General features: G+C 38.4%; 1 protein-coding gene across 1 annotated transcript; it reads right to left on the reverse strand.

Moving 5' to 3' along the window:
- Positions 1–316: 316 nt before the first annotated feature.
- LOC109865634 (zinc finger protein 239-like) lies at positions 317–4,633 on the reverse strand. Its single transcript, XM_031798768.1, has 2 exons — positions 4,013–4,633; positions 317–1,237 (listed from the first exon to the last, which is right to left on the reverse strand). The coding sequence occupies exons 1-2, from the start codon at positions 4,344–4,346 to the stop codon at positions 525–527; spliced, it is 1,047 nt and encodes a 348-aa protein (XP_031654628.1). The 5' UTR covers positions 4,347–4,633; the 3' UTR covers positions 317–524.
- Between the last annotated feature and the right edge of the window lie 6,546 nt (positions 4,634–11,179).

The following is an 11,179-nucleotide window of genomic DNA, read 5'->3' on the forward strand; positions in this document are numbered from 1 at the left end:
AATGGCTTCACAGGAAAAAAAATAATAAAAGACAATGAAAATAAACAAATATTTAGTACATAACAAACAGAAGACTAATGACCACCCTAAGGAAATTCCGTTGATTAAAATATTAATCGGATGCAATATCCAACCCAAAATATAAGCTTGTTTTTTAGGAGGGGTTCTGAAAGACACTGAGGGTGTCCACTGAAAATTGACTAGTAACAACAACTGGGACCTAAAAGACACTCACCATGAGACCCACTAAATCTGCCCAAGAAGGGACAAACAAAAGAAAAACCCTTTATGGAAGGGTAGAGACATACCCCAAGCGACTTACAGCTGTAATTGCGACATACATTTTTTGATATCATGAAACAACTCCTTCATGTATGTACTTTCTGATATTTGTTCAGAGATCTTTTATCAGATTATCTCTGGTCACAGCTATGAGCTTTCACTCCTGTGTGTGTCCTCTGGTGTCGTACCAGGCTGTTTGACTGAGTAAAACTCTTCCCACATTGATTACAGCTATAAGATTTCTATTCTTTGTGTTTTCTCTGGTGTACAGTCAGCTGCCCAGATGTAACAAAACTCTTCCCACATTGACCACAGCTATAAGGTTTCTCTCCTGTGTGTGTTCTCTGGTGTATAGTCAGACTGCTAGAAGTAACAAAACTCTTCCCACATTGACCACAGCTATAAGGTTTATCTCCTGTGTGTGTTCTCTCGTGTGATATCAGGTTGGTTGACTGAGTAAAACTCTTCCCACATTGATCACATCTATAAGGTTTATCTCCTGTGTGTGTTCTCCGGTGTACCTTCAGATGGCTAGATTTACCAAAACTCTTCCCACATTGATCACAGCTATAGGGTTTCTCTCCTGTGTGTCTTCTCTGGTGCACTGTCAGATCGCCAGAATGACCAAAACTCTTCCCACATTGACCACAGAAAAAATGTTTATCTCCTGTGTGTGTTCTCTGGTGTGATGTCAGGCTGGTTGACTGAGAAAAACTCTTACCACATTGAGTACAGCTAAAAGGTTTCTCTCCTGTGTGGATTCTCTGATGAATTTTAATGCCTGCTGATGAGGTGAATCTCTTCCCACAGTCAGAGCAGCAGTGAGTTCTCTTCCCTGTGAGTCTCTGCTGGTGTTTCCTAAAGAGTTCTGATGTGGAGAGACTCTTCTCTGCCTTGTCAGCATCATGATGTTGTTGAGGCTCCCCAGAAGATCCATGATAGCCCCGTCTCTCTCCTGTGTGAACGACAAAGTCAGACAGATGGTTAAAGGCCCACAACAGCGGAAATCCATTGCAAAAGGTGATGCCAACAGCGTAGCTATGATGTTGGACAACAATTGATATCTGTAATGAATGTTAAAATTATTTGACAATTGTCTTAAAATGAGCAAGAAGTCATATTTTGTCTTGTTTTCACATTAGTAGTAAAATCGATGAATGTAGGCAAGAAATAAGTTATTAAAGTTGTTGAAACCCTAAGCAGTGTGCCAGACAACTTTTGGTTTCCAATATTGGCCCATTTCTGTGTTTAATAAAATTGTAGTATGTGGGCGATGCACACAATCTGGTTGTAGAAACTCCTCCCTGCTAATGAGGAAACCGCTAGTTATGGACGTAGTATATCTGCCTGGAGCAAAAATGGTGAGCAAAGATTTTAGTTTTTCACAATGTATTCTGAATGTGAATGGGGCAAATCTCAGGGGAGTAAACTCCATTTCTAGGTTGCTTATTTCACACTTTTCTTTCTTTTTTTATTTTACCTTTATTTAACCAGGCAAGTCAGTTAAGAACAAATTCATATTTTCAATGACGGCCTAGGAACGGTGGGTTAACTGCCTTGTTCAATGGCAGAATGACAGATTTTTACCTTGGCAGCTCGGGGATTAATTTTGCAACCTTCCGGTTACGAGTCCAACGCTCTAACCACCTGCCTTACATTGCACTCCACGAGGAGCCTGCGTGGCAGGTTGACTACCTGTTACGCGAGGGCAGCAAGAAGCCAAGGTAAGTTGCTAGCTAGCATTAAACTTATCTTATAAAAAACAATCTTAACATAATCACTAGTTAACTACACATGGTTGATGATATTACTAGTTTATCTAGCGTGTCCTGCGTTGCATATAATCGATGCGGTGCCTGTTAATTTCTCATCGAATCACAGCCTACTTCGACAAACGGGTGATGATTTAACAAGCACATTTGCGAAAAAAGCACTGTACACCAATGTACCTAACCATAAACATCAGTGCCTTTCTTTAAAATCAATACACAAGTATATATTTTTAAACCTGCATATTTAGTTAATATTGCCTGCTAACATGAATTTCTTATAACTAGTGAAATTGTGTCATTACTCTTGCGTTCCGTGCCAGCAGTCAGGGTATATGCAGCAGTTTGGGCCGCCTGGCTCATTGTGAACTGTGTGAAGTCCATTTATTCCTAACAAAGGCCGTAATTAATTTGCCAGAATTGTACATAATTATGACATAACATTGAAGGTTGTACAATGTAACAGCAATATTTAGACTTAGGGATGCCATCCATTAGATAAAATACAGAACGGTTCCGTATTTCACTGAAATAATAAATGTTTTGTTTTTGAAATAGTTTCCGGATTCTACCATTTTAATGACCAAAGGCTCGTATTTATCTGTGTTATTATGTTATAATTAAGTCTATGATTTGATAGAGCAGTCTGACTGAGCGGTGGTAGGCACCAGCAGGCTCGTAAGCATTCATTCAAACAGCACTTTCGTGCATTTGCCAGCAGCTCTTCGCAATTCTTCAAGCATTTAGCTGTTTATGACTTCAAGCCTATCAACTCTCGAGATTATGCTGGTGTAATCGATGTGAAAAAAGGCTAGCTAGTTAGCGGGGTGCGCGCTAATAGTGTTTCAAACGGCACTCGCTCTGAGGCTTGGAGTAGTTGTTCCCCTTGCTCTGCATGGGTAACGCTGCTTCGAGGGTGGCTGTTGTTGTCGTGTTCCTGGTTCGAGCCCAGGTAGGGGAGAGGAGAGGGACGGAAGCTATACTGTTACACTGGCAATACTAAAGTGCCTATAAGAACATCCAATAGTCAAAGGTATATGAAATACAAATCGTATAGAGAGAAATAGTCCTATAAATACTATAACTACAACCTAAAACCTCTTACCTTGGAATATTAAAGTCTCATGTTAAAAGGAACCACCAGCTCTCTCATATGTTCTCATGTTCTGAGCAAGGAACTTAAACGTCAGCTTTTTTACATGGCACATATTGCACTTTTACTTTCTTCTCCAACACTTTGTTTTTGCATTATTTAAACCAAATTGAACATGTTTCATTATTTATTTGAGGCTAAATTGATTTTATTGATGTATTATATTAAGTTAAAATAAGTGTTAATTCAGTATTGTTGTAATTGTCATTATCACATTTAAGAATCGTCCGATTAATCGGTATGGGCATTTTTTGGTCCTCCAATAATCGATATTGGCATCGGCGTTGAAAAATCATAATCGGTCGACCTCTAGAGCTTACCAAGATGACATTGTATGTTCCTGAGTGGCCTAGTTACAGTTTGGACTAAAATCGTCTTGAAAGTCTATGGCAAGACTTGAAAATGGCTTTCTAGCAATGATGAACAACCAACTTGACAGAACATGAAGGATTTTAAAAAGAATAATGAACATCCACATGGAGATCAGTCGGCTATTGGATGACATCACGACTTCCCATCAAGCCAACTCTGTGAAGGCCTTACTATGACATCACTCACTCCTAGTTTGCAGTTGTCTAAAAAAAACACTATTTTGCTCAAACATTTATTTATTTCCCTTTAGTGTGTTTATACTTTACTGTATTTATATATCACTTTTCAACAGGAAAAGTTTTTTTAAATCACTGGAGGACGTCATGAAATATTCCAACAGTACAAAAACATATTCAAGTGTAGAACGCCCTTTTAAAAATCACACATTAGTTCAACAACTGCAGAGTTTATGTCCGTTTTATTAGATAGTACTCACTGTATTTACTGGTGTTATTAATCAGTTCTCCAGTCTTCTCTTCTTCGTCCTCTTCTAATGTGACAGTAATCTCCCCCTCTTCATCCTTCATTCCAAAAACGTCTTCATCTTCTTTCACTGTGACATTAACCTCATCCACTCCAAAAACTGCATATTCCTCCTCCTCTTTCACTCTGAAGGCGTCTTCCTCTCCTTTCACTGTAACAGCCTCACCCTCTAAATGTTGTTGTATTGTAACAGCCTCCTCTTCCTCCTCCTCTTTCACGAGAGCTTCTTTCTCCATCCAGCAGACAGCCTCTTCTTTAGCAGGAGGAGAGTAACTTAGTGAGCTCATGGTCGGGGAAAATAGCCAATTAGCATTAGCGACTAGACTACTGCTAACTAAACAAGCCAGCTAGTTGACTTACAACGTAAATATTACATTAAATAGGGTAGCTAATTGTTTCCACATAAGTACGTTTAAATCATAGTGGCAAATAAAACACGAAATTGTCTAAAGAACTTGAATGTTCCGACTTTGTTGCCTAGCGAGTTACCGAGGTGGCTGCAGTTGTTGAAGAAGCGTTCCGTCCACTAGATTATACGTCACACTAGAAACATCGCCTGAAAGACACATATCGCATCTGCTGTCTGGAAGGAGTAAACGCAGTTGAGGAGGGAAAACTTTTTTTCTTCTTCATTGAATTTTAATATTATAAAGCAGTTTAGGGAAAGTTTTTTTATTCTCCAATAAATAAGAATATTATATCAACACGTACAAAGAGCAACAAGTGTTGTTTGATTAGTTAAGATTTTTTATGAGAATTTAAAACAAACTCAACATCTACTCCACATCTGTATTCCTGATTCAGTCAAATAACTAGATATCAAAATTATCACCTAGTTATTGATAAAATTGATAAAGATTAGCAAACATTACTGTATAAAATAAATAAGTAAACTTTACCCACTACCAGGATATTTTAGCCCAAAACCTGGTTACCTCTGCTAGGAGGCTGAAACTTGGCCATAAGTGTTTGAATGTTAAATGACGAGACAGAGGCATTGATGCGAGTAACCAGTCTTGTTCAGTACATGACAACACATCCGGGTATCTCAAGCACCCCGGTAAAACACAAGAGTTGCAGTAATGAACATTTACCAACAGATAGAATCACTGTGCCATCTTACACCCATAACAATAAGTGGATCTTCCAGCAAGACATCAACATCCACAAATAAATGGTTAATTGGGCACAAAATCAACATTTTCAACGGCCACCTCAGTCTTCGGACTTGAACTCCATTGATAATCTGTGGTTTGAATTGAACAGGGCAATCTACAAACGCAGACAAAATAAATTAAGGACCTGGAGAGATTCTGTATGGAGGAATGGTCTAAGATCCCACCCAATGTGTTCTCTAATCTCATAAAACATTTCAGTGTTGTTTTCCTCCCAATGGGAGGGTGCTAGAGAATTGAAACATGGGTGTCAATAATTCAGACCCTTACCTTTCGAGAATTACATGTTAAACTAAATCTCTTTCTCTGAGCAATTGTATTAGCATAAAATAATATAATTTCCCTTTTTTTGTTGGTGTAACAATACATCATATAGATGTATATAATGAACAGACTAGGTCCATACTGCTCCTACGTGGTGTAACATTACATCATGTAGATGTATATAATGAACAGACTAGGTCCATACTGCTTCTACGTGGTGTAACAATACATCATATAAATGTATATAATGAACAGACTAGGTCTATACTGCTCCTACGTGGTGTAACATTACATCATGTAGATGTATATAATGAATAGACTAGGTCCATACTGCTTCTATGTGGTGTAACAATACATCATATCAATGTATATAATGAACAGACTAGGTCTGGTGTGCGATTTTAAGGCAATGCTGCTAGTGTGACGTATTTTCTAGTGGACGGAACCCTTCTTTCAACAGCAGGAACATGTAGTCAGCCACCTCGGTAGCTTGCTAGCCTAAAAATCTGAACCAATAAAGCTCTTTAGACTCTTTAGTGTATATTAGCCACTGTGTTTTAAACCCACTGCTGTTGTCTAGTTAGTTATCCGTTTTAATTTCATATTTACGGTGTTATTGATATTATTCAGCTAGCGGGCTGGTTAAAACCTGTTAAGGCTAGGGCAGAATACTGCCCCCGTTGGTGAAATGCGTGCCCATAGTAAACAGAAAAAAAATCTGTAAAAAATGGCTAATATATGCATATAATAAATATTATTGAATAGAAAACACTCTAAAGCTTCTAAAACCGTTTAAATTATGTCTGTAAGTAAAGCAGAACTCTCAGGGCACTCATTCTCCCAAACTCTCTCTTGTCATCCAAAAAGTTGGCCCAACTTTGACGTCATCGCCCCCACCCTTCCCAAGCACCTACGGTCCTGGGAACACTTCCTATGCCTTCAGCGCGGTGTCCGCTTTCAATGGGGCTTCTCATTGTGTGAATCGCACGCTCAAGAGATTAATGACGGGCCGAATCCTTTCGGTCGCGCGAGATCTCACGCGCATTCTGCACCTGTGGTGTCTTTCTTTCAAGATTGATTAAACAATGCGTGTGTTTCTCTTTGTCCTGAGAATTGCGGTGAAGCTATATAGCATGCTAACGCTGTGTTCTGAACCAAGTTTGACAAGTTTAGTCGACATATAATATGTAATTTCGACGTTTTGGTGCGAACTAACTTTACTTTTTGGCTGCATTTCAACCGAAATATGTCGTGTTTGATAACCGAAAGACACAGACTTCAAAACTAAAGCTGTTTTTGGTAAGTATAAACCCTTCCAGGTCTTCTGATGGAAGAACAGAAAAGGTAAGGGAACATTTATGTGTTACATTTGGGTTTCTGTGGAGGAGCCAAAATGCTAATTCCTGAGCGCCGACTCACATTATAGCCTAGTGAACGAAATCTGTAAAGTTAAAAATAAATGTAACACAGCTGTTTTATTAAGAAGAAGTGTATCTTTCTAAGTATATGTAGAACATGTATATTTAGTCAACGTTTATGATGTGTATTTCTGTTATCTGGCAGAGTTACCATAATTTCTCCAGGCATTGTTGTAGCATTTTTTAGCCATGACCTTCTATGTAAACCGTGATTTATGGATATAATTAGCATATTATTGAAAAAAACATAAATGTACTGTATAACATGTCCTATTCCTGTCATCTGATGAAGATTTTCAAAAGGTTAGTGAATTATTTTACTTTTAATCCTGCTTTTGTGATTGCATCTATTGTTCTACAAAATGGCTATGTAAATTAGCCTATCTTTGGTGGTGGTTTGACATAAATATGTGCTATGTTTTCGCCATAAAACATTTTAGAAATCTGACTTGGTGGCTAGATGAACAAGGTGTTTATCTTTCATTTGAGCTATTGGACTTGTTAATGTGTGGAGGTTAAATATTTCTAAGAATATTTTTTGCGTTCTGTGTGCTACTGTGTCAGTTGAGCAGTGGGGGGAGGTGCCCTAGCGGGACGTGTGGTGCCAAGTAGTTTAAGTTAGCATTAGCCCAGCTAGCTAACATTCCCGAAGATGAGTTGACTAAGCTACTCTCCTCCTGTTAAAGAAGATGAGGTCTGCTGGACAGAGAAAGAGGGTCTCGTCAAAGAGGAGGAGGAAGAGAAGGATGTTACAATACAAAAACAAGTAGAGTGTGAGGCTGTTACAGTGAAAGAAGAAGAGAAAGACGTTTCAGTGAAAGAAGAGGTAGGCACGTTAAGAGTGAAAGAGGAGGCAGAGGAGAATGCAGTTTTTGGAGTGAAAGAGGAGGAGGGGGAGATGACTGCCACATCCAAAACGGAAGAAGAGGAGGAAACTGAATATCTGGACCCGGTTTCTCAAATGCATCTTAAGGCGTCCGATGGTTCCAATGATGAACTTTGCCATAAGATGGTTTTGGGAACCGGGACTCGATTAACACTAGTAAGAACTGTCATTAAAACAGAGGCACAAACTCTGCAGTTTAACTGATGTATGGTGTTAAAGGGTAAATATGCAATAGCTACATTCCATATTTGGACTTCCAAATGATTTATTTATAGCCATTTATTCTTGAGGAATATAACACATGCCTCATGAGCTTAGTTCAACTGTTGTACCCCATCAGATCCCAAATAAGCTTTTTTACTCTAATGTTTAGAAACAATGTAAATCAACACTGTATAGCCTCAACATGGTTAAAACTATAATGTTGATATCATGAATGGTCAGTCCTTGCATCCATAGGTCTGTTTATGAATTTGAGAGTAGTTACATTTCTCCATCCCCATCATCATCTTATTACCAAAACACTTTGTTATTGTTTAAACTGCAGATTAGTTGATGGGGCTTTTTTAAAGGGACTACCTAGGTTTTACATAGCATTTACATGCCTGCCCTGAGTCTTGGTTTGGTAAACAGCTGAGGGAAGGGGGCTGGAGAAATGTAACCACTCAAATTCATAGAGAAAGCTATTGTAGAAACCGTAACCCAACACCTAGCGACCTCGTCAAGAAGTTCAGACATCTTGGCGTAACAGTTATAAGGTGTTGGCTTGACAGTCACTGAACCCATGTTTGAGTTCAGCTCAGGGCTACCCCCAGAATTCACTACACTATGAATACAAGGACTGGCCATCCATGATGTCATAATGATAGTTTAACCAGGTTTCTATGCTATATAGTATATTCTCGAATTCTTCCATGATGTCATAATGATAGTTTAACCAGGTTTCTAGGCTATATAGTATATTCTAGAATTCATCCATGTTGTCATAATGATAGTTTAACCAGGTTTCTAGGATATATAGTATATTCTAGAATTGCCAGTGTAGATTTCCTTTGGGGATCAAACTGTTTATAAGTCATTGTATAATATTCAGCCATTTTTCTTCATACCATTTACATTAAAGGCGAAACATACCTAGATTCAGAAACATTCATTATTTCATTAAGTTAATGAATTGGTTTGAAATGTTTGTTTTAAAACCTTCTCAAAGTTGGTGCCTTGACAGTTTTGTAAAAAATGTTTTTACCATAAATCACTATTTTAATTTGTTTTAAATGTAACCTTTATTTAACCAGGCAAGTCAGTTAAGAACAAATTCTTATTTACAATAATGGCCTACCCCGGCCAAACCCGGACAACGCTGGGCCAATTGTGCAACACCCTATGGAACTCCCAATCACGGCCGGTTGTGATACAGCCTGGAATTTAACCAGGGTCTGTAGTGACACCTCAAGCACTATATCCTATCCTAGCCACATGGGAGCCCAACTTTGACTACCGTTGGCTGGCATGCATAACTTCCAGTGAATTAAGCTTACTGGTGTTCCCCCAGCATTAGGGCAACCCCATTCCTATTTTAAATTCCTGGAGATTATTGGACATTTTCCAGTACCTTTAGAATTGTCCAGTTTAGAATTGTACTGTTTTCTTAGAAGTAGGTAGCAGAATCGATATAGTTAACCATTAGACATATGTGATTGTGCAAAGCTGGATCAACACACCTGGTCATTCTGGGTCTTGTGAAGGCCTTTGGACAGGAACACTGGTTAATCATTTGTAAGCACCATAGGCTTGGACTTGTGAAGGCCATTGGACAGGAGCATTAGTTAATCAGTTATAGGCACCTGCAATAGGAGTGTGCATGTCTGTTTATTTTTGTGTCATTGCAATGGTCACGCCACCAATAGAATCTATGCCCTAATGTCTGAGCCAATCAGAGAATGGAAACTAAGCAGAAAGATAAGGGTGGCCAAGGCTAAAGGGTATTAATCATTTACATAAAGGGTAGTGACTATGTTATGTAAGGGAACACACCCCTGAAATGTACAAAAATGAATGGGAAGTCATTGGCACTGGACAAACCATATACACTGTGTCCAACACCACTCAATTCGGCGTCGTTTCATTCAAAGTTGATTGCAAATGCCATATGGCAAATGCCAAGTGTAACACTTTAAAAATCCAACAGATGGCGAGTGCGCTCCACTGTGGTTTTTCATATTGCAAATGTAACACAAGTCAACATCCAAAAGTAAAATTTTGAAAAACTGAACATTTTTTCTAAAACTTATCACCCCCTTAAAAAAGTGCTTTCTGGACCGTTTTTCAAAATTCTTTCGATTTTTGTGTCAATTACACATGTATAAGAACTGTATCAAAATACTTTAGTCATATTTTATTATCATTATTTTTTTTATAAAAAAAAAAAACTTGTGCATAAGTTTTCTCCATTTACAATATGATTTCATAGGAAGTCAAAAGTCGAAAATGTGAACTTTTTTTCAAAAACTTATCACCCCCTTAAAAAACTGCTGTTACGAGAAATGAGTGAGGAGGTGTGGAGTCAGGCGCAGAGAGCAAAAGATGTGGGAAAAAACACGCTTTAATGTCCCGGAAACATAACATGAACCAAAAGTAGAAAAACAAATGATCAGAAATATAAACGGACAGCGTGAAACCCAAATACAAACAAAATACACTCAAACAACAAAACAGACTGACAAGCCCGCACGAAACAGAAGCGGGCTGAACGAACTATATATAACCCTCCCCTAACAACCAAACAAGAAACAGGTGATACCAATCAGACAAAACCAAAGGAACACAGAACAACGGATCGGCGATAGCTAGTAGACCGGCGACGACGACCGCCGAGCGCCACCCGAACAAGAAGGGGAGTCACCTTCGGTAATATTCGTGACAACTGCTTTCTGGACCGATCAATTTTTTTGTTGTCAATTAATCATGTGTAAGAACTGTATGAATATACTTTGTCAAATTATATTATCATATATTTTTTTTATTACTGTTATTATTTCATCAGGCATATGTTTTGTCCATTTGCAATATCATTTCATAGGAAGTCAAAAGTAACTTTTTTTGGCCAAATGCCATAAGAAATGTCCAAATGCAATATGAAAGATGTGAAAATGCCAAATCAGGATGTTATGTCCATTTGCCATGTACCATCACGAATTTGACATGCTCAAAAATGCTGCAGAAATGCAAAATTGACTGGCCTGATGAACTCGGAATGGCCGGGCAGTGATCAAATCAAATCAAATCAAATTTTATTTGTCACATACCCATGGTTAGCAGATGTTAATGCGAGTGTAGCGAAATGCTTGTGCTTCTAGTTCCGACAATGCAGTAATAAC

This window comes from Oncorhynchus kisutch, linkage group LG20 (assembly GCF_002021735.2).
Source record: "Oncorhynchus kisutch isolate 150728-3 linkage group LG20, Okis_V2, whole genome shotgun sequence".
NCBI classification, from domain to species: Eukaryota; Metazoa; Chordata; class Actinopteri; order Salmoniformes; family Salmonidae; genus Oncorhynchus; species Oncorhynchus kisutch.